Consider the following 24,306-nt stretch of genomic DNA (forward strand, 5'->3'; position numbering starts at 1 on the left):
CCTGACATTGCTGTATTAGAAGCTACACTATATTTTTTATAAACTTATATAAAACCTCATTCTGTATATAAAAAGTAAAAGGAAAACCACTAAATCCGGAGCCATGTTAAGTGTCCTCTTTATCGTTGCCGTTTTTTTTTTCTGTTTTATCATTATTTCGCGACTGTCACTTAACTTGTTATAGAGAAAGAGGAAAGCTTCTGTTTCCGTTTTTGTGTTTTCCGGATTTTTATTTTTTTCTGTTGGGTTGTTTGGAATTGTTGTCAATGTGTTTGACAATGTGGAAAATGTGATAATAAAGTTGTATTCCTAGTAATTATGATTATGTCTTTCATAAGGTTTAAACATACTTTACTTATGAGCAAATTTAATGAAATACACAGAGATTGTTGTAATGAAAATCCTTTGCTATATTATGTCTGGTATTACTTGATACAATTAACATTTCCTCCAATCTAATTTAAATGTCTCAGAAATTTGTTTCTTTAAGAACTGCCTGACCTACACATCATGCTTTACATTAGGTCGATTTTAATCATTAATAATTACTTATTAAATTTCTTCTCTTTATGTGTCCATGTGTCCATTTAATGTGCGTCCCAATACATAGCATTTATCGCATACAATTGAGGGCCCATTTTCAAGAGATTTCTCAGCTTTGACAATATCATTTGAGCCCCTTGTTCTTTGCCGTATGGCTCTCGGCCAGATTGCACCTGGCTTCTTCTTGACCAAAGGCTTTTGAATTCTGCGCAGAATCTTACGAACCCTGGTTATTTCGTCTGGTGTCAAAGAATCGATACAGCACTCATCAGACTATAAAAGAAATGGAGTTAGCACCGCATATGAAAGACTATTCCTTAAGCATTGAATCAATTTGTTACCTCAACTGCTTCAATTTGATGTTCATTGTTGGGGGAACGTACTCTCTGAACCGCAAGAGTCATGGCGTAATTTGATGATTCGTCACGTGAGACAATACCAAGCTCGGTCTGGTTCCTTAAACACTCCTTAACTAATCCCTCCAAGTTAGTAACCGGCCTAGCGTAGCGTAAGGACTTCTTGACCCGATCCTGGATAGCTTCGAGAGGCACAAAATCGCTTTCGGAAGTTTGCAGATAATTAACCGCTTTCAAAACGTGTTTATTCAATTTTTTCGTGTTCAGTCCCGGAAACCCGACGGCCAGTGCATACATCGATCCGCTGCGATTTAAAATACCCATCTCGGTCTGGATCTTTAGGGCCTCCAGAACCACTTCATCCAAGTCCTCAACTGGCTTAGTATTGCGTAAGGACCATCGGACTTGATTTTGTATATCCTCAAGCGATACAAAATCGTTTTTTGATGCTTGCAAAAAATCGAAAGCCTTTAGCAAGTGTCGATTGACTTTCTTCGGTACCTTAATCGGTTCCATTTTGCTCATAAGACATGAATTAACAGCACAAATTTAAAGATTCGTAGTCTTGAATATTTAATTTAGATAAACCAGAATATTTAATTTTTATAACCGATACCAAAGACAACTGTAACTTTTTGACGAACTTTATGTTAATGGATACAAGATTTTTAGATAAAATTGGTATGTACTACCGAGACGTTATTGGAATAATATAAATTTCCAAAAATATTACAGCTTACGAGCCGATACTTTTGACTACGTGTAAGCTTATGATGAAAATATATTGTGAGGAAGTGACACAGGCTGTTGGGTTTTGCAGAGCTTACTGGGATTTGTTACAGAGAGAGAGTTAAGAATCACAAAAATATCAAAAGTTCACTAGTAAAACTGCCCTATTTTGTTATAAATTATATCATCAAACGTTAATGGTTTATTTTATTAGATATATTAATAGTTTCTGAAACACTGGCTAACCCTTACTTTTACAGTAAAAGCAATTAAGAAACCAATTAATTCTGTATACCTATTATATTATGGGTTTAAAAATTTCGTGCATAAATTCGAAGAAATTAAAATTTTACATAAATCCTTTGAGCATTCTGCCTAAGCACTTAAGTAGGTGTTTAAGTGCCCAAAGGGAAACCCAACACCAAAAGCTGATGCTAATGTTTAATCCTGATGTGTGGTGGCTGTTAAGACAAAGTTTGTCTCCTGTCACCTGTGGGACTTTTCAAGGGTTACGGAAGTGGGAGTTCCTGATGGCTGTGGGCATCGTTTTCACTGTGCAAATATTTAAGGATTGTGAAAATCCCCGGCACACGTTTCCCGTCAGCTTATCTGACAGGTTTCCAGTTTTGAAATTTTCGAGCTTTCATCTAATTATGTAAATCACCGCACGTTCAAGCGAAGTGCTCAACGAATTGAGAGGAGATTGTCTAAACAAGTTTCTGTGGTCATAAAAGTGATATAAACCATAGAGGAAACACTGAACAAAAATAACATTAAATAACTGATTAAGTAACAGGTTCTGCTCGAAATGTATGCTTTCTAAAATATATAAAGATTGGTAAATTCTAATTCATTTTTTTATTTTTTAAATGCAAAGAATAGAACCTATAGTTTAGTTTCAAAATTTGTTTCGTGTATTTTGAAGCTGCTCCGAAATTAATGGAACTTAATGAAAATGTATATCACTTTGGCACTTTACGAGGGCATTCACACACCAAAGGCGCAGTGCGCCAATAATTTCTCTTTATTATTTTAAGAATTGGTTGTACAGCGACTGGGGAAAATCAGAAGAAATGAAATAAAGGAAAATATATATATGTCAGTGCGCATTGTACTTTACGGTACTTTCGTTGCGGCAGACTTGGCCTCGTCTCCGGAAAATGGCAGACGACAGGGAATAAATGTTGGCTGTGGACTGGCAGGGATTACTCATCAAACCGAGTGCAGTCAGCCCAAAGCCACCAAGGGACCGGCATTTACTTTTCTTTTAAAATTTTTCTCCTTTTCCTTTACCTGGCTAAGAGCCTGTCCTATATTATTAAAAGGCATTGTTTTAAGTGTCTGAATTTTAATATGCAAAAGCCTTACTTTTAAAATTATAATATGTTTATATACATTTTTATTGCTTTTAAAAATGAAACGAACTTTAAATTGACTTTAAATTCTATTGCATTAAATTATTTTTGGAATATTAAATAGGGAATGTAAAAGGTTTAGCATAAGATCGCATGTGCATTTCCCAAACATTGAACTGGGCCAACAACGTGGCTACAACGTTACCCAACTGCCGCCACAGGATGTGTGAATCCCGGTGTGAAAGGACCAGGAAGGGTACATTTCGTGGCTAGTTTTTTTTTTGCATGTTCAACAAATTTAAGAGGAAATGCAGTACCTTCATACTGGTATGTAATTACTTTTTACTACTTATAATTTTAAGAATTTAATGTATAGAAAAAATACCGATACAATGCAATCTTTAAGTATATTCTTATATATAGTAATATAATTACAAATATATCATTTTATACTTTGGTTAGATGCTATTAGGCTTTCAAAAGAAAAGAGTATGAGAATTTTGTAGTTCAAAATGTATGTAGAGGCGTCCCAAAACTCTGCTAGTGCAACTCCATGTTTGCCGTGAAAAGTTAAAGTTAAAAATGGAAGCCAATATGGAACAGGAGCAAAAAACAAAAAGATATATAAAATGCACCATGAGACATAAACAAAAAACAACAGCACAGCAACAATTTGCCAACTTTTGTAATTGCCCAGAGACGAAAGAGACAGCTGCCGAGACCAGAGAGAGAGAGAGAGAGATAGAGAGAGGGAGACGGTGGTAAGGAAAAGTCACCCAGACAAGCTGAAATGAAAAATTCTAACAGTTTGCTTGAGTTTCCCCTCTGTTTTTATTTCGGGAGCGTTGAAAATGAAACAAAAAAAGAAAATGCAGCACCAGCCAGAAGGCAGCAATCAGGAAAAGGCGACAGGGACAACGCACAGGCAACTCAAAGTGTCCTGCCACATTTTCATCCTTACAAGTGTGTGTGTGTCTGCAAGGAGGAAAAGCTTGTTGTGGTTTTAAATGCAGATTCCTGACTTGACCACGTACAAGTTTTATATTTCATGTATGAGTTGCTCCCTCAAAGCCCCACTCATTATTCATCTCCGGTTGAGCAAAATTAATGATCCTGGCAGACCACTAGACCACTTTACACTGTTGTAAAGTTTCCCGCAAAAGAACTCTTTTTGTGTTTGCTTTCAAGTAGTCTTATTAAATGAAGCCTTTGGACAGTCCAGCCTCAAAGGAAGTCATATAAATTGCAGGGTTTGTTTATTTTATAAACTGTTGCTGATGCAGATTTATCAGAATCAAATCAAACATCTTTTAAAACCTACAGAATGTAGTCTTTTCTTAATTATTAAGAGTGCCATAATTGATCAAGGACCTCTAATAGCAGCCATAAAAATATACTCATGCTTATTTGCCATCTTTATCTATTCAAACCATTTTAATAATTAAAGTATACATTCTCATTCCAAGGAGGAGTATTACTAGCCGGGACAGTGGGGATTGCTCAGATAAGTAATTGAATAGGGGACAATAATAAATAAGGATATGGATTTTAGAAGCCCACATGCTAGCCTTGTTAGTTTATATGTTTTACATGTGAATAAATATCCATAAACGTGGAGATTTACAAAGTATATTAGAAAGCATATTAAAGTATATCCTTGAAAGAAACTATACAACAGTAAAGAGGTATGAACAATTATTGACAAAAGTTTATAGAATATATATAAAGCTTGTAATAAATAATAAATAATTTTATAGGAAGGTAGACAGATCTTTTACGCAGTTCAAGGCCAATTAATTGTAGCTTAACTGAGAAGAATCACAAAACAGAATTGAGTTTTCTTGAATTTAATCTGAATTTTTTTCACAATGAAACTAGTTGTTGTGTCTTCTTTGCTCTTGTTTTACTCACCACAATGTAAACAGCCAAATTTAAAAATAGAAGAGCGAAAACAAAGCAAACAGCTAACAAATTCCAGGCTAAACAGTGCACGAAAATTAAAAATATAAACAATGCACTCAATTAAGTTCCAGAATGTAGTCCAATGAATTCTACATTTTGTTGCGGCTCGTGCGATTTCCGCTAGTACCTGAGATAATATTTAAATCATTTCCGCCAAATTTGTTTGGCATTGAGACTTGTATTTTCTAGAGTAGGAAAATCTGCGGAAAATCCAATCCAAAGCAAGAACTGATACATAAAAATTTCTAATAATACAATTCCATTGAGAAAACCTTTAGTTATTGATAAATATATCATGTTGAAGTTATGGGGAGAACGTTTTTCTTTAATTAGTTGATTTTTTGAATCCAATATCTTTATTATTCGAATTGATTTCGTCATTAGATTGCGATTTAGAGAAAGATGTAGAATGAAATCAATCATACCAAGGCTAAAATATTCGCGAATTTTTTCGACAAATCAAAGTTTGAAAACTCATAACTCAGCCAAAAAAGCATAAATTTTCATCCGGAAAGCTTTTCTATTTTAGTTTCTATGAGGTTTATAAATCTGCATACTCGATTTAAAGATTTTAAAAATTAAAATTTTTAGTCAAATTTTTTTGACAATTTTAAAGATGTAACCACTTATAAAATTTTCAAAAATGAATTTGAAATTTTTTCAGCCGAAGGTATTGTTTAACTCGGCTTTTGAAGGTATCAAGAATATATATGATTTGTAGGTTCGGAAATGACTCCTGAAAGAGTTACAAGCATTATAATACTCTTAATCTTAATCTTAATCTTAATCTTAATCTTAACCTTAACCTTAAATTTACGTCTTAAACCTGAAATTACCTTAGTTTCTGGCTCTTTGTGAGCTCTGCTACAATAAAGAGTCTTCTTTAAGGCACACGCCCCAGTGTACGGGTTAAGTTTGTTTTCATTTTCACGGCGTATTTCCTGCGCAGACTCCGCGATTGTCCGACTTATTCGGCAGCGCAGTCGGCGCCGCTGTCTCCGTCAACGTCGCAGTCGGCGCTTTCTCCGTCCGACGAGAAAACAGTTCTCATGCGGCTTTCAACGGGACCGCAACGTAACGTAAGGCAACGGAACGGGATATAGCCAGTCGGATATACGTTAAACTACGTAAAGGGCCAGAAAGCGGCGACACGTGGGTGTGAAACAAGAGAAAAAAATAAAATAAAAGCGGGCAACAATTACAATTACAACTACAATAAGCAGCGACGTGGTAATAAATGTTCGTAAAAATAAAAGAAACCAAAAGTAATGGAATTAAGTGAGTGAGAGTGCATTTGCGTGTTTTCGCGTTGCTTGGCAGTACAAAAAAAGAAAGAAAAAACAAAGCATACATTTTCATAATTACTTAGGTTCCAAGAAGCGTAAATAATTAAAACAATAGTAATGCCAGTTGAAAAAGAAAATTAAGGACTTGTTGGCTGTATATTTAATTATAATTGGAGTTTACTTAAATAGGAATAATAATAACACTACTACTTAATTTAAAAATAATTGGAGAAACTTATATTCAAACTCTAGTAAAAATATATTCCTAAATATTTCAAGACCTCGTGCTTAGTGTAATTATTTTCTAGTTTCCTGATTTTAAAAACTCGACCATTTTAAATACCGAAACGCTTTTAATGAGATACTCAGCGTAGAACGAAGTCAAGTGGACGGTTTCCAATTATAATCAACGGTTTTTTTTCGTTACCTGCAGCTTCAGGTGATTTCAATTAAAGTCACCATCATCTTCTCAAAAAATTGGAGTGGATTCGAGCGTTTATTATTGCCTTCATCTAAAAAAGAACCAGCTGACGCCAAGGGGAAAAAAGCATGCCCATCAATTATACGATTTAATCACCATAAACGAAAGATTGAAGTGAGTACTTAAGATGCTTGGGAATTGATGAAATGCTGCCCCCAAAAATATCTCAACCGTTCCCTGAGATGGCGCAGATTTAATGTAATTATATAAAATAGATTGAGTTATTTTTTTTTTGGAACGTGCTGAGAATTATTTAATTAGGTTAAGTCCAGCTAGGGTAGGAAATTCCCAAAATCATTCAATTACTTTGTGCTTGGAGGAAAAGTTTTGAGCTTTCATCCTGATATTTACTGCTTACGGCCTGTAATTTTGTTTCCAAACTTTTCCGTTTATCAATTAAGCCAAATTCACTGCGATTTCTTTAATATATAGCCACGATGTCATTTAGTCAATATATCTCGCCCCCTTTACATATATAATTAGTTGGCAATTCATCAGCGAATTTCTCATGTTTTGTTTACCTTTGGATATGCAATTTGTGTCGAAAAATAAAGAAAAGTGCATGAGCGCACACGGAAAAAAGATATAAAGCGGCAATAAACCATAAAAATAAAACAATAAAAGGAAACCCGAAAGACTCAACAAAATAGCCTGGAAAAGCAGGCAACATTATCGTACCAGTGCCAACGGACGGGATGGAAAGGTAGTCGCATAAATGGCGAAATAACGAGGGCAAAGGCGACAATGAGAAGGATAAGGGGACGAAAGGACATACGGAAAAATTTACACTGGGAAAAATCAGACTATTTTATTTAAGAAATATTATTCTTAGTTTGAAAAAGTATTCATTTAACATAGATTTCCTTTTTTTACCTTGAAAGGGTATTATAATTTAGGTTAGAAGCTTGCAACTCGTGCAGGAGTCATTTCCGACCCTATAAATTATATATATTCTTGATCAGAATCATAAGCTGAATCGATCTAGCTAAGTCTGGTTGAAAAATAAAATTTTGATATTTTTTCCAAATTTTTAAATTTTTATAAGGGGTTACATCATTAAAATTGTCAAAATTTGACAAAAAAAAAAGGAATTTTTTAAGTATTAAAACTTAGTATGCAGATTTGTTAACCGAGTAAAAACTAGCATAGAAACGTTTTCCGAATTGAGTTTAAGACATTTTTGACTTAATTATGATATTTGAAAAACTTAGATTTAACCAAAAAATTAGCATATAAAAATATTGTTTTAATACACATATTTTAGGTTTTCTTTGACCAAGAAGCCAAGAAGAGGTATATTAAATTTTTAAAATTAAAGTACAACAATTTCTTTCGGTGCATGGAAACTGAAGGAGCGCTAAAGCCTTCGCAAATGTCGTGCGTTAGTGTTGCGGCTGAGCCATTTAGTTGGGGCCGGCGTCACATTACGTATACGCAATGTGCACGAAAATTACCAGCAGTCACGTACCAAAGCAAATTCCAACTCCGCACTTTTACTACACACGACTGAGTGCACGTGTGTTGGGTGGTGGTGTGTAGTGTGTGTGTATGGGGTGTGCGAGTGTGCGTGGAGCTTATCAACCATCATAATAATTGTTTCGGGCAATTTTCCTGCCAAGTCTGGCCAAGGTCCCTTCGCGTCCATTCGGACATTCGACAGGAATAATTACACACACATTTGGCTGTCATAAAAACCAAATTTGTTGAAATGTTAAACTGAAATGACAGCACAAAACATTTATAACATTCTGTGTATTTCGGGATATTTTAGCCCCCATATAACATTCGTTTGTTTTTCGATGTCAGCTTGCACGTCAGTTTTTGAGTCTCTCTATCTGGCAAAACAAGAAATGTTTCTATATCTATTTGGAATTAAATTTGTTTTAAACTCGTTGTGCACTTTTTACTGTATCATAGATTATTTATAACTCTTCAAAGAAAATAAAGTTAGGTGACAAATTTAAGTGGAAATAGATTAAAATAAATTGTTTCGGCTTTTCAGTCATCAGTGATATTCATTTTTACTATATAAAAAGAAGTTATTTTATATATAAAAAATGATTTTATGTAGTATAAAAGAGAAAAATTTCATCGTTAAAAATAGCAGTTTTAATTTTCCATCAGTCATCAATTTGGAAGAATGCAATTTAATGGAAGAAGTTCAATAAAATGATGTTTATAATATTTCCAACTGTCAGTTTTGATTCGTTTTCTTTGAGATTTATTATAAATAAAGAAAATTGATGTCGCATCTGTTTGTTTTTTGTGAGACAAAGATTATTTAAGCGTCTTAAAGGCAGATTATGTGTCTGTATTTCTTGGAAGCAATTGAATTTCCATTTTCTACCTTGTTTCCGCCTCTCTGGAAATGGTCATCAATGATCTGTAAAGAAAGTTCTTCTTAGTTGATTTTAAAATTTTATCTTTTTGTATATTTTCTATTTATATAATTTTATCTTTTATCAATAAAAAATATTTTAAATTCAATAAATTTCTTTCAACTTGAACTTAAAGTCCGGGTTGCTTTTAACTTAATCAAATTGCTAGCTGTCAATCTGCATTCAAGTTTTCCCTTCTTTTTTCCCATAAATCTGCAAAAGGCCGGCGGCTAAGCAATAAACTTGTTTCCATATTCTTGGAGAAAAACTCATGCATATCATTTTGCTTTGTTATATATTTCATTTTGCAACTCGATTCAAGTTTTCATCTTGGCCATAATAAAATTTGAATTTCATAAAACCAGCAAAGGCAAACAAACAGTCAAATGTGGTGGTGGCGGCTTTTGTTTCTTTCCTTTTGCATTTTCCTTTTCCCCCCTTTGCCTTTTCCCTTTCTCGCTGTGTAGGGAAGCAAATACGAATTTCGTGCTTGGCTAGGAAAATTTATGGCTATTGGTTTCACACAAAGAAAAACATGCATGAGACGCCAGAGTTGGCGGCTTATGTTGTCCTTGGGAACACACGCGACGTATGCGCAACAAACGCAGAAAAATTCCCTTCTATGAAAGTGCTTTCCTGCAAAGCAATGACTTTAATTTGAGGGAAAAGCTAAAATTAGCAAGTGCTGCCTGTCTGTACTTTAATTTACAAACATTTTTCAGTGTCGAAAGATCTATTTAGTAAGCACTTTTCCTAGAAGGATATTTCTATTATTTTTGTGGCTTCCTAAAATATTCAGTTGACTCTTGGCTTTACCGCTCAACAGTGAATGATATTTTAAATATTAAAATGGTTGTGTGCCCGACAAAAAATTCCACAGCTATTTTTATAGCCCACGTTAAGGAGGACGAAACAAAAATGTTCACGTTTTACACTCGGACTTGGCTATTTTCACCACAATTACATACCTCTGTCTCTCCGTAGAGGAACTTGTGGGTCCACCAGCTGTTGCAACAATCACGAATTGTAATAAAAGTTTGTGTCTACTTCCCACAGATACAACTTTTTTACAAGGTATCGCACTCGGGGTACGCCTTATTGCCTGCTAAGGGGACAATTTCTGGTCGCAAAGAGAGCAATCCACAGGACCATTGAAATAAACAAAGTATTTTTCTTTTATTCAAAAACCTTAAAGGAATCTTGATCTTTAATATCAAAGGTTACTGGCACACTGGTTTTCCGGTTATTTTGCAATGCAAAACACGTCTTCAGTTCAACACTCTTTGCTTGGCAGTAAAGGAGAGGGAACAAATCAAGTCTCTATGTCAGTCCACTCTGAATTCCTTCTTTTGTAGTTTATTATCTGTAAATCTCTCGTTACGAGTGCCAGCCATTACTCAAAATAAAAAAAATAGAAAACGCACAGCGTTATCCTTGGAATCCTTGTTTGCTCGTTAGGCGCATTATAGTACGTGATATGTGCGGACATCATCAGTCGGAATTCGAATCAGAATGGTCAGAGCCATATGGCGCACTGTCATTATTAATGATGCAATTGACATGAGCTGTCGGGAAATGAGAGAGGAAATTGATGTGATTTTATTTTTTTGTTGCCTTAAATTCACATATTTTTTTGAAGATTATAATAATAGTAAATATCTAGTATTGTTTGCTTAAAGTTCGTTATAGAGATTACCAGAGGCTCACCTCTTTTAACTTCATTCTGGTTTAGTTTTTTAAGTCATCTTCTCTTTCTTTTGTATCTGTTTTCCTTGCTATTACTACTTTTCCTGACTACTCTTCCTTTGTTTTTCTTTGCCCTGGAAAAAGTGTATGACTCTGGCACTTTGGCCTTTTATCTTACCAACTCAAGAGACTTTTGCCTTCGGTCATCCAATTCAATAAAGTACGTGTTCCTTGAGGTTAATCGATTATGGTTTCACCCTTTTGATTTTTTTTTGCTATGCAGCAAAAAGCCAGAGAACTTTTGATTTGATTTCATAATTCGTTGAAATTGGATAAGGTTTAGGTTAGCCCTTTTTTGCCTTTTAGTTTGTTGAACAATGTTATTAAATAATATTATAAATCAATCTTTTGATCATTTGGTGGCCTGTATATCTGTATAGTGTTTCTTTATTACTTAAACTTTTTTTTTGCAGTGCATATGGGGGGGGGGGAAGAATCAGTATGAAGTATGAAATTCCCAAACGTTCCATGGCTGACCTGCAGCCGATAAAGCTCTCATCTGCAAATCCTTCGATTCGCCAGCTTTCGGCCCCAAGGCAAACATCACGTATACGCCGTGGTGTTTGTTCGCTGCCAGCGAAAAACATTGTACGTCCTTTTCTGGCCCACATCGCTGTCCTGATGCGTCCTTTGCCCGCGTAATTGTGCGTGCCACGGACAACAAAGAGGCCAAAATCAGACAGGTCCTTCCTTTTTTCCTCCCTCCCCATGTCTGGCTACTGTGCGGGTGAAGGGACCTTTAACAGGACACTAGTAATTGAATATTGAGAATGTGGTATAAGCCCTTTCATTACAAGCTGGACGACCGACCCAGTTTCCATGTAATCATATCGATTTTCACCCAATCAACGACAACAAGTGCGAACAAATCGACAATTTCAGACCCTTTTATTCGTCCTTTGATCCCTGAACTGTTTGCTTGAATGTTATTGATAGCTTCTTATGGCTGCATTTCATTCAATCATTGTCCGGCTTCTGTTTGTTTTAAGCAAACTAATTTCAATGCAAAATTGATTTAAATTAATCTGACAATGGTATTTCTATACTAACTGATAATAAATGAATACATCTTATTTATTAAAAAAAAAGAAATAAATTTCCACAAGGTAAACTGATGTTCAGCGATTTAACTTGGTGACAATCTCATTTCCAGTCATCTATTAAGGAGGACAAGTAAAAATGCGAACCTAAGTTGCGAACATTAAAGCCGTAATGAACAAGGTTGTTTAGTAGCATTCCGTCATATAAATTAAGTATTTGACATTCATTTATCGCATTCTTCCTCAGTTTGCGTGTGGGTCCTGGAAGTGGCTCATTAGAGATGAAAAATTACTGACAAATGAAGAGTTTACAGTAAAATCAAGTGGCACGACAGGAAGAGAATACGGAAAATAAAAGCAAAGCAGTATGGAAATGAGAAAATGTTAGATAAATACTGGACTGGCTTTGAGGGGATTTAAAAGTTAAAGTTACTTTTAATTTACATAAATACACACACTACAGCTTGAAATAATACACCTTCTGCTTTAGCAAGAGAAACTTTCTGTGGGAAAGGGTAACAGAGTTCATTTACAAATTTCCATTGTGTAGATTGCTTCCGTTTTGAGCGGAAATGTTTTGTGTTTCATCCTTAGAGGATACACGATGAATCCTGTTCTCAGACACTCCATTCTTCCTGAAGCAATACATTTATCTTTAAAACAAAATAAATTTCCTAGAGCCAAACTTGTTTCTTGTTTTGAATGTTGCCCAAAATAAGACCTTGACTTTAAGAAAATAAAGAAAAAAGTTCCACTTTTCTTTGCCATTCTCTGGTCCTTGAAGTCTTAATGAATTTGAGCTTGAATAATTATGCAAAATGAATGTTTTTATTAGACTGTTCTTGTGCCTGCTGCCTAATTTATTCCACTCACTTTGGCGTTGACGCCTTCTCGCCTTTGTTTTTCTTTTTCATTTCGGTTTTGTATTTAAAGTGTTTTTTTTCCTTTGCTTTATTTATACAACTGTGTTTTTAGTTTATGTATCGCCTGTTTTTCGAAGGAATTCTTTCAGGTTCGTTAGAAGAAATAAATAAATATAAATTTAAGGAACCACTTAAGAAAGAGCTACAAATTGGTTTTAATTTTAAATTTTTCTAGGGGAACATAATCGTTATTTAAATATTTATTTATAAACATTTTTAGGTAATCTATTTAATATACATGTTGTCTTGATATATTTTCTATACATTTTATTAAGTTAGTTTATTAATCTTATCTTTTCAGATAACTTAAGAACAGACAAAATTGTTTAAGGTAAATATTCATTCATAGTTTTTCCTAAAATTAAACTGGCATGATTTAATTCACCCCATAAATGGATTTAAGGCATTCCTATAGTTCCGATTAAAGTCCTATATTGCGATACACCTACGGGTTACGAGATAAACCCAATTTCCTTCTTGTTTCCAACCGAATTTGTAAATCTGCACATCCTGTTCTATTGCAACGTGAGCTTCCCTGTTGGCAGCCTTTTAATCAAACTTTGTCGGGTATCAGGAGTCGGAGGATGAAGAGGGGACAGGACGAAGGACACTGACTGAAGGATCCACTTTTGCTGTGGCCGCAAACTTTCTGCCACAAGTTGCCTTGTCTATCGCAGGACTGACTCTCTGCTCCCAATGGCTGAAAGGTGCACAATCAGCCAAAAAAATGACAGTAGGCCAGGTCGAGTGGGGTCAACTTCGGGTCCCAAGTGAGCTGAACGATTAAAGCCATATTTTCATGGAATCGCTTAACAAACAATGCCAATCATCTGATGGCCATAGCTCCCTCTCATCCTTTGTTAAGTCTGCATAACGAAAATTAAATATCCGTGCGCCGCTTTTATTAACTAAAGTGTATTTTTGCCTCTGATGGGTTTTGCATAATGCACACACACAAAAGAGGAAAAAAGAATTATCCCGCTTTTGTTGGTCCCACTTTTATATGCGCCGTATATTGAAATTATGTACGCACAGCAGCTTTGTGTATGAAAATTATATGAATTTTATTAATTTACCACATTTTTGATGATGTGGCTGAAATTCCATTTTTTGTCCGCCATAAATTACATGTAATTTCTGGTTTAATTCTGCGTAACAATGAGCTCGAACCGAAAGAAAAAAATATGATTTTGATTTAATGTGATAATCAGTTAGAGAAATATAGCTTTAAAAAGAATATCTTTAGGAGTTTAAAGAATGGTTTTTGTATCCTAAAAATAGGAAATGAAGAAAATAGTAACTAAAAACCTAATATATACTTGGTTTATGTATACTGTTGTTAGTTATATTATTTTCTCTACTCTGCAAATCAATATTCTCGTATATCTGGAATATCAACAAAACATACTAATTCAGAGTCGTAACCCGTTGAGTATCAGGAGTCAAAACATCAATCGCCTGCAAAATACTTATTTTTATTTTACCCGCAAAGCGGACAACATCAACTGATGTTTTATTTATGTCAAACCTTTCGTACAGCTGGAGGCCTCAACTTCCTGGTTTTTCCTTGACGTTTTCCGTTGTTTTTCCTTTTTTTTATGCCTCGCCTCGGTTTTTATTGCGTGCCGTCAATCCCTCAATAAACTCCTTGCCCATATACCTTTTGTTGTTTGCGGTGGCTTCGATTTTATTTCGATTTTGTGGACTTGGCAAAGGCGTTGGCTGCCATTTGCCAGCGGAAGAGGACGTCGACATGGTTGGGTTCATTACTCCAAGTTCCGTTGCTGTTGATTTTCAATTATTTTTATTGACTTAAGTTATAATGTACTGTGGCCTTGTCAGCCATTTTTTTGTGACTACACTTTCGCTCATTTTGTTTTCTTCCAAGCTCACCACATTTGTGTAGTTTTTCCGCATTTTCATGGTGCGTTTGACTGACTCCACTTGGCTTGTTTTTGGCATGACCGCTTATTGAAAAACTTTGCACCCGCCTTAGCCTTAAGAACAAGTTCTTAAGTCGAAAGTTTCCCGTAAATGGCAACAACTTTTTGCATTTTCAGCAACGTTTTATAATTTCATGCTGTTTTCACCCTGTCTTAAGGAACGCGGGGCGCGGCAAGAAAAAAAGTGTTTCGCAAGTTCATTATTTGTTCGGAGCACGCCTTAATTATTTTAGCATTTTCGCACGAAGACAAATTGAATTGTCTGCAACGGTATGAATATTTCCCTGTCAGAATTTTCCGGCAGCTCACTGTAACGGAAATGACTGTTGGAGATTAAATAATGAATGGAAGTTTTTAGTAGTTGAGCTTGTTGTTGCTTGTTGTAGTACAAAATTATACTGCTTGGGAAAATCTTTAAAAATCATTAAAGTTAAGACGAAGACTCAACAAATTATTGAAGGAATATATATGTAAGTGTTAGCAAAAACGAATAGCTCATGCTTATTTTAATTCTTTGCGAATTTAATGGTTTGTAAAAATTTCCAATGACATTATTTGTTTTATTAAGGATTTAGTATTCTCTCTTGGCTTATCCTTTTATTTAATTATGCCAATTACATTCCTCCTATATAATGATAAAAACTGCAGTTTCCCTAGGAAATATTTCCACGAATGAATAGTACTTTAATCAGCCACAGAGAAAAGAGGCAAGTAGCATATAACCGCCATGAAAGGCGCTTTTCATTAGACTTCGACTGAAGTTGCGCCGCTTGAAAAGGCTCCTCCGCCGGCGAAGGATTTTTTTACTTTGGCCAAGAGAATTTGCAACTATTCAGAGTTCCTAGTTGAATACTTTGCGGCGTTCCATAAAGTTTGTTTGCAAAAAGTATAGAAAAAAATAAACTTTTATTTTTTGTGCGGCTTGGCTATCTCGAATTATAATAAATATGCACTGAAATAAAATGTTAAAAAATACGAACTGCGGGAGAAGGAAAAACTCCTGCGGCTTACTTTGTGGTTTCCTAGTTTTTTCTCCCTTTGCCACAAAATGTCTGCAGTTGTCTGAATGCATTTTGTCTGATGAAAAAGACCTCTTTATATCTGATGGTAAAGTTTCCCCTGGCAAGAATTGTATATACTTGTTATTCTCATTGTTATACCTTTGCAGGGTATTATAATTTTAGTTAGAAGCATGAAACACTGTGAAGGAGTCATTTCCGACCCTATAAATCATATATATTCTTGATCAGCATCAATAGCAGAATCGAACTAGGTATGTCTGGGTTAAAACTAAGTTTTTCAAATTGCAAAATTTTATAAATTTATACATCGTTAAAATTTTCAAAAATTGTTAAAAATTTAAAATAGGGTATGCAGATTTATTATCTTAATTTAAACTTACATAGGAACGATTTCCAAATTAAAATTAATGCTTATTTGGCATTTATTTATTATTATGAGTTATGCGATTTTAAAACTGTGGTTTGGAACAAAAATTGCTATATAAAAATACTATTAAATAACGATTAAAAAAATACGAATATTTTAAGATAAGTTATTAACGATTTCCGTAACGATCGTTGGAAACTGCAAAGATATATAAACTTCGGCTTCCCCAAGTTAGTTTTCCTCATTGTTTACTTGTAATATGCTTTTGATTATTGTTTATAAATTAATTATGAGCCATTACAGATGTTTTGAGAGGTAATTAACCAAGAAAACTTGCCAGATATTTACTTGACAATGTGTTATTTTAAAAAACAATTGTGTTAACTACTTAAGTTATGCATAGATAGCAATAATATTCAATGCAAATAGCTAAGACTAAAATGTATACCAGTATTGCCAAGAATGTTCTATATTAGCCACAACATCTTGACGTCTCAGCTTAGAAATTTTATAAAAAGCAATCCCATTTAGGGAAACTCCCTTCCCAGGACTTTTAGTTTTAAGGCCATCTATACATATGTATATGTATACAAGCCATTTGGTAAAACTTACAAGCCACAAAACTGCCAAGCCCTTTGAGTGCCTTAATATCTATGTGAAAAATTTAAATTCACCCATTTACAGAATTGTTTTTTCCGGTCAGAGAAAGGGGCATTAATTAACTGAACTTAACACGACGACGGTATGTGGGGATGTGGCCATCCCGCCGGGAGAAATGGCCCAGAGGTGTCTGAATAAAATGAATTGCCGGTTGGTTAGACCGAATTACTTTCTGTTTTTGCGCTCTGAAAGTTTCCCTTTTTCATGGGGCTTCGTGAGACAGCTCACTCAGTTATTCAATATGTCATTCATTCAGTCATGCCGGCACACAAACACACTCAACTTTAAATTGAGTTTCTTCGGCAGAAGTTTTGCAACAGACAGCGGGAAGGAGCAGATACCGAGAGGAGTTTGAGTTTGATAGAGAACTTTTCCTTTTGGCCTCGGTCCCGTGCTTTTGTGCAATGTGTTGATTGCTATTTTGTTATTCATGGAATTGCTTAAAAATTTAGATTGCCAAGTAACTTATAAACTCCAATTCGTCGTCTTGGGTGCTTTTCCGCTATTTGTTTCCAGCTGCAAAACTGAAAAGCGGATTAAGCTTTGTTTTTCTTTGGTCAATATAATAACTTGAACAAAATGCACTGAAATAAGAAGTTCTGAGGAAGAGCTTGAATAAATATTAATATAAAGCTAAAGAATTGCTTGGAAGAAGAACAAAAAGTGGCTTAACCACCTGGTCAGGATTTTGCACCTGTTGACTGCTCCCTTTGACCACTCAACCGTGTGAGCATCGAAATCGAGAGCTGCAAAATAAAAGAAAGAAAGGTGTCGTAGACCACAAAAGAGCCTCGATGTTGCCTATTCAACCAATTGCGGTCGAGAGTCATTGAACACTCCATAGACAGACACACGCAGGAGCTGCTATAGAGGGAGGTCCTCTATAGTATAGCTCGAATCGATGTCAACGACTTTTATCACAATACCATCACGCCCACAATTTGTCAAGGAAAACTACGAGGGGGTGGCTTGTGGAAATATGGAAACGTGGCTAAGCTACTTTGCATGCAAAAAGAAAAAGGAAAAACAGCTTCCTTGCAATCTATGGCCTTTTCCTCTTATCTTGGGTCGCTCTCTTATTAAAGTGGCAATCTTACTTAAGAGGCTTGAAAAGCTTAAAATATGGCAAGAGGTGATTATTAATTTAATTAATTAGTAATAGCATGAAACCTAAATTAACAAAATTCATGACACCATTAAATTTATATAAACTAAACCAGTTTTTTTTGCTTAACTAAATTAAAGTTGCATTCAAATTTACCTACGAATATATATGATGAAGCTTAAATTTCTCCACATTTTACTATATTAAATATCGTTACAAATGCTACAATTTTAATGAAGTTGATTGCTTCCATCCCCTAGGTAATTGATTCGATCCGCATTTGTGGTGTCACATTCTGACTTCCTGACTTCCTGAGTAAATATACATATATTTCCGCACATGTAATAGGATTACTCGATTTAATTCCCCAAACCAGAATGAGAGAAATTTTTAAATTGGCTCTCGCAAAACTTTCTAGTGATTGAAAAGCTTAAAACAAAAATAGCCCAAAAGACTTAAGCGGCGGTGGTCATGGCAATAAGCTGCCGTTGAAAATGTCTCAACAGTGTCATATGGGACCCATATCATTGGTAAGCTCCCCTCTTTGACCCGGACATAAATCGACATTTATTCCGGCAACCGATTTGCCATCGCCTTGCGTGCTTCCCGGACATTTCGATGGCTAAAAGGTTCTCCGGGAAGCGCACGGCCCATAAATAGTGAAGGTCGTTAGGAGTTAATTGGCCTTGAAGGCACGTACCCCCTGGAATTATGAGCAACGAGCTGCATAAAACTTAAGCGCCTGCCATCTTGGTCCTGGTCAGCGTTTACAAATATTTGCCCACTTAATTGATTCAATTTGCATGCTGAGTAGTTTCCGGTTCCATGCTATTAAGAAAAAAAAAAAGCAAAAAAATCCAATTAAGTAAACAAGTCAACAATTTTTAATGAAATTTCGTGATGAGTTTTCACTCTAGACTATCATTCAATGAGCGTTAAAAAATAAAGAAAAACACTGAACAGAAAAGCGGGCATAGCATTTTCTTTTATTTCTGTAATTTGTAGAAAATATATTTCCACTTAAAGTGTGTAATTTTATCACTAAAATCAGCTTAGATCCAACTTTTATTGCCACATTGCTGGGGGTTATGACTGCGAATGCAACTGCCACTGCCGCACCATTCTGGCGAATTGCAAATGCGATTCTCAGTTTTCCATCCTCGCGAAAATTGCACTAACGCTGCAGTTATGCAAATTTAACCCAAATGAGACTTTGTCTGCCAATGTGTGTGTGTGTGGGTGTGTATGCCACAACCCGTGTGTATGAGTGTGCGATGCGTGAAATTAATTTCTCCCTCGAGAGAACAGGTGCAACCGAATTAAAGGTGAGCTCCCATTCGGCTGGATGACTACCTTGTGTGGGTTAGTATTTGGGATCAGGGCAAAGTATGCAACTGCAGATTACAAAGTTTATTTCGGGAGGAAAGTACAATTTTCTTTTTTGGCCAGTAATAACAATGGATTTATTGCCCTTTGGCTGCTTCAGGAAGTTAACAAATAAGCCATTAGGCTTTGGGAAAAAAGAGTTTAAACAAAGTTGAGCTCTGTTCACTCCCTCATAAATATTATAGTATTACCGGTTAATCATTTTATGACTATTGTTATAAGGTAAACAAAAAACATGTGAACCTGCCGTAGTTAATAACAATACTTTCTCCCATGTCTAAAGACCGTCCCTTAAGCTAATCCAAGGGAATAAAGTATATGAGTTGCCAGCCAGGATATAAAATAATGATATCCTTTCAAAAAGGCTACCTAAAAACCCCATTCTTCATTTAACCACCATGTATAAGCGATTGATTATTGCCTAATAGCAAATGGGAAGCCCTAACTCACATCCCCCACATCATAATAAATCATTTCAAACTGAGACAAAAAATCCTACCCCATAACCTGCAGGCAGTAGCTCCATAGGCAGTCGGGGTTTTCCATTCTCCACCTCAAAAATTCCCCCTAGGTGTTTTTGGCCGCTCAATCAAAGCTGACCCTGGGCCTAATGAGGTGCTCACTCCACCTTGTCCTGGCCGGACTGCTGCCATTTACAGGCAGATTAAGAAATTAATGGCCTACAATTGAGCGGGCTACTTTGTCAAGGGAGAAGATTCGGGGATAACTTTGCCTTCATTTTTCATTTTTAATGCTCGCCACGGGCAAAAGTTGGGTCCATGAATACGCGATTAGGTTGCACAAACTTTATTAAAAAAAATTCCAACAATCCATGAGTCGAGTCGGGGAGATTTCAATTTCGCAGCGGAGACTAATTTAATGTCCTGCCAAAGGAGAAAGGCCACATTGAGGGCTTTTAATTGTTCGCCCGTACACATTCGCACGGGGGGAACACGGGGCCCTTTATTGACTGCCCCCTTGGCTTTTGTCATAAAACTTTTGTGGCAGCAGCAGCTGGCCGAGGAAGTTGACGGCTATTCGCCTGGCTGCCTTCGTGGCTGATTCGATTGTGGCCCAGTCGAAGCGACAAAATTAAGTAAGTACGTTGCCAAGCCAAGGAGCATGGGCCAAAGGATGCGTCCCCCCTTTCCACGACGCGCGGATGGATGGTCGTTAAATGGGGACAATGGCCACTTTGACTCCTGCCTGGAAGTGAGAGACAATGCCCCAGGCACTGAGAAGAAATCAGTCAAGAAAGAAAAGAAAAATAAAAGCTGAGAGTGTATCCATAAATCCTACTCTTTTCTTGGTATTATAATTTCGGTCAGAAGCTTGAAGCTTCTAAATTTGTGAAGGAATCATTTGCGACCCCTATATATATTATTAATCAGAATCAAAAGCTGAATCGATCTAGCCATGTCTGGTTGAAAAATAAAATTTTGAAATTTTTTTTCAAATATTGAAATTTTTTATAAGGGGTTACATCATTAAAATTGTCAAAATTTAACAAAAAATGGAATTTTTTAAATATTAAAACTTAGTATGCAGATTTGTTAACCGAGTAAAAACTAGCACAGAAACGTTTTCCGAATTGAATTTAAGACATATTTGGCTAAGTTATGATATTGGAAAACCTTTGATTTACCAAAAAAATGAACATATAGAAAAATATCGATTTAACATACCTAAAATACACATATTTGAAATGTTCTTAGAGGTATAAAAAAGCCAAGAAGAAAATGAAACGAAAATGTTATATACATTTCGTAATCTAGTGGTTCTATGGCTGAATGCAAAAATATACAAGCTTTGGCTTTTCTGAAAGTAACTTCCATTCTTGTTACATTCTTAGAATTCACCTTCTAAGAATTACAAGTCTTTTCCCACCGTGTACTAGAATTTATGGGGCACAGACCGAGAGGATAGTGATGCATATTGAACGCTGGCAACACAATGAACAAAAGGTAAACTTCATTTGGCCCAAAGACAAGGAGCAATGTGGGGAGGCAAATGACTGAGGTTGGGCCTGGGGTGAGGGGAGGGGAGACCAGCTTCCGTTTCCGTCAACACTGCCAGTGAATGCCGTTTCCGGCCACCCTTGGCTTTTAGCCAGGGTAATATGGGTCGGAAGGTGGTATGGGAAAATGATGTTTGGCAGCTCGTTCGACTGCTTAGTGGCTAATTTGCAAATAGATGAAAATGTGCCACACAATTATAGTTCTGGCACAGCAGCCTCGATGCTGATTGGAACTCTTGGGATTTAATTATAAATTTCTTCACCACCTCCACCAACTTGACGGGCGCCTGACTTTATTAGCTTTGTTACTGTGTTACTCACCTCGGCCTTAGTTTAATAAGGAAACTTAATTACATTAGCCGGAGACCCATCTGAATCAAGTGACAGAAGTTCGACGGGATGGGCCACAAATGTCTGCGGGCAAATGTCTGATTGCCACATCCACAAACCGACACACTCGACTCACACCCTCAAAACACTCAAAATCGCATAATTAATGCACATCGCTTGCGGTTTGCCAGGAACGTTGCACATACGCCCCGTGGGCCACACGGAAAGTGTGTGGCCGTGCCATAATTTGCAATAAATATTGATCCAGAAGGTTATGCATATCCCCCACAGGGTGTTAGTTCAGTTCCAGCAATGATAATATTTATCTGTCATGATGACAGATTCGTTAGCATAGCCTGGAAAAGCGAGAGAGATTGATGGAATTATTGCAGCTGTCAGGGCAATTCCGTTTCGACTTTTCCCCACTTTGTGTTCTTTAAAGCCGCAATGGGTCACGCCCAAAATCGCTTAAAGCCCCACGCTCTGGCCCCCCCATAAATTTTGTTTCTCGGGCTTAGCTACAGTTTCAGCCCGTAAGTCAGAATCATTTGTCATAATTCGAGTTGCCCCCGGGCCCAAAGAGGACCCCAAATAAAACAAAAAACAAGAAAAAATAAGCCAAGGAAAAACACAACCCCCGGAAAAGTTGACCCAACAACACCTTGGGCCAACGAAGTGGCCATTAAAAGTGCCAACAACAAACAGGCAACAGAAATTTGAGGGGGAACCGAAGCGAAATTCGGGGAGCACATGGCCAATATTCGACACGAAAATCGACTGAAAAGCAATTATTTACACTTTGGCAATAAAAATATGGAACAAAAAAAAAATATATATATATAGAACTGAAACAGAAACAGAGAGAGTGGGCGGCATTGTGTCAAAAGTGCGTTCTGCAATTTATTACCTTTAATTTTTCTTGGCCGACTGTCCCTTGGCCAAGCGCTCCTTTGTCATTTTTTCTCTGGAATTGCATTTCTGCGGATTGTGGATATAATTTTTATGGCCATTGCCTTCGTTTATACTTTTCGTTTCGATTCAACTTTTTTTTATGGACTCTGGAGAACGCTGAGCTGGAGATTTTCAGCGGGAAATCGAAAAACTTTTTAAGCTTCTTCAATTCACTTGTTAATTTTAATCCCTTTCGGTGATTCCCCTTCTCTTGCAGAGACCGCACCGCATGAGATGAAGCCCATGGAATGTCCGCAATTGGTCAACCTGTGAGTCCTGCGAGTCCTGTCTGAGTGCTGAGTGAGATTGAAAGATGGCGGCATCGAGTTCAATTATCGAATCCATAGCCATTTTGGCCCTGCTGCTCGGATTTTTTATTCGAAGTGGTGAGTGGGAAAGTTGAGGTTAATTAAATTGAAATATTTAAATTTATTAAAATAATTTCTTGCCTTAGGCTACTGCATAGACTGCTTCAAGTGCGTTTCCTATAATGGAGCCAACAAGGCCTGCGATGATCCGTTCCACAACAATTACTCCACGGCCATCCTGGAGTCACCTTGCATGGGCGGTCGGAAGGGGCGGGATGGTCTGTTTCCGGCCACCGCCTGCATCAAAATCGCCGGCTATTATGGTAAGTGAAATGATGGATGACCCCATCTTGCATCTTGGTCCTACTAATTTCTAATTTATCTGCAGATGAAACCGGGGAGACGATAACAGTGAGGGGTTGCGCCCTGGACAGTGGCACCTTGACCACCGACACTGAGATAATAAGAATGTCGCACTGCGGAAAATTCTACTATGATGATAAGTAAGAATTTATAATCAATTGAAAACCTTAAATATGCTTCAATAATTGTAATTTTATTTCTGACCACATAACTTTTTACCCTGATATTTTTTCTCTGTGTTTTAGAACCATAACTTAGCATTAACAGAGTCATTTCCTTGTTGCAGGTATGTGCACGGCTGCCTGCAGAGCTGCAGCGATGCGGATGCCTGCAACTCGGCCAGGAGGCCGGGTCAGAATCCCTTGGACCTGGAGGCACTGATGCGGCACCTGCTCAGCCTGGCGGTGCTGCTGGTGGCCACCACCAGGTAGCAGTACCAGTGAGCTATGGAGTACCAATGGGAGCTATGAGGCAGCGGGAAGGCATCTCGGCTGCCCGGGAATGGGAATCCTTATCTTTTATGGCGTCTCTCCTCCTCTACGAATCTCTCAGTGTCTAGGATCGCACCTAACAGTAAACGCACTCGAGCAACTACAGCCAGGACACACTCAACACAACACAACAAACACACAATCTCACTAACAAACACACAAACAAACAGCAAACATTATGGAATTCATCAAGCAATTATGTGATTTATAAATGAATACTTAACAACTATCTAACAATAATTGATGAACGCGAACGAAACTATTTAGATGCTAAGCATTCGAGAGTAAAAAATCAAAGGATACATGCAAACCTTAATTCAAATTCTAATTGCAATTATTTTTAGCTTCTAAGGAACAGAACCTAGACTTTAAATGCTGTCGCCGCAAAGAGTGTTTTTTCGATTTATATACGATGCGTTTTACCCCGACAGAGAAATATAAGTATTTGTTGCCTCTCTAGACAAAGTATTGTACATATACAACAATTGAAATTTAATTATGTTTCACGAATGCTGAATTTTTGGGCAAATTATAAATTATAAATAGCTATGTGTAAATGAATTA

At 36.6% G+C, this 24,306-nt stretch overlaps 2 protein-coding genes across 5 annotated transcripts; one reads left to right on the plus strand and one right to left on the minus strand.

Annotated features, from left to right (window-relative positions):
• Window positions 1-386: 386 nt before the first annotated feature.
• LOC110186191 (uncharacterized) lies at window positions 387-1,769 on the minus strand. The gene is made up of 2 exons (XM_020955249.2): window positions 885-1,769; window positions 387-816 (listed from the first exon to the last, which is right to left on the minus strand). The coding sequence occupies exons 1-2, from the start codon at window positions 1,422-1,424 to the stop codon at window positions 568-570; spliced, it is 789 nt and encodes a 262-aa protein (XP_020810908.2). The 5' UTR covers window positions 1,425-1,769; the 3' UTR covers window positions 387-567.
• A 4,185-nt stretch (window positions 1,770-5,954) lies between these two features.
• On the plus strand, window positions 5,955-24,306 carry LOC110186161 (uncharacterized). Of its 4 annotated transcripts, none has more exons than XM_086840750.1 (7): window positions 5,955-6,223; window positions 6,665-6,826; window positions 13,101-13,130; window positions 22,798-22,966; window positions 23,035-23,211; window positions 23,277-23,391; window positions 23,538-24,306. In XM_086840750.1, the coding sequence occupies exons 4-7, from the start codon at window positions 22,894-22,896 to the stop codon at window positions 23,680-23,682; spliced, it is 510 nt and encodes a 169-aa protein (XP_086696876.1). In that variant the 5' UTR covers window positions 5,955-6,223; window positions 6,665-6,826; window positions 13,101-13,130; window positions 22,798-22,893; the 3' UTR covers window positions 23,683-24,306. The 4 variants fall into 4 exon arrangements, with proteins under 4 accessions (XP_086696876.1, XP_086696877.1, XP_086696879.1 ...); XM_086840751.1 differs by having other exon boundaries at window positions 5,983-6,184; XM_086840753.1 differs by having other exon boundaries at window positions 5,988-6,175.

The sequence above is a fragment of the Drosophila serrata genome, unplaced genomic scaffold, assembly GCF_035046125.1.
Source record: "Drosophila serrata isolate PLE 108 unplaced genomic scaffold, ASM3504612v1 contig_382, whole genome shotgun sequence".
In the NCBI taxonomy this organism is placed as follows: domain Eukaryota; kingdom Metazoa; phylum Arthropoda; class Insecta; order Diptera; family Drosophilidae; genus Drosophila; species Drosophila serrata.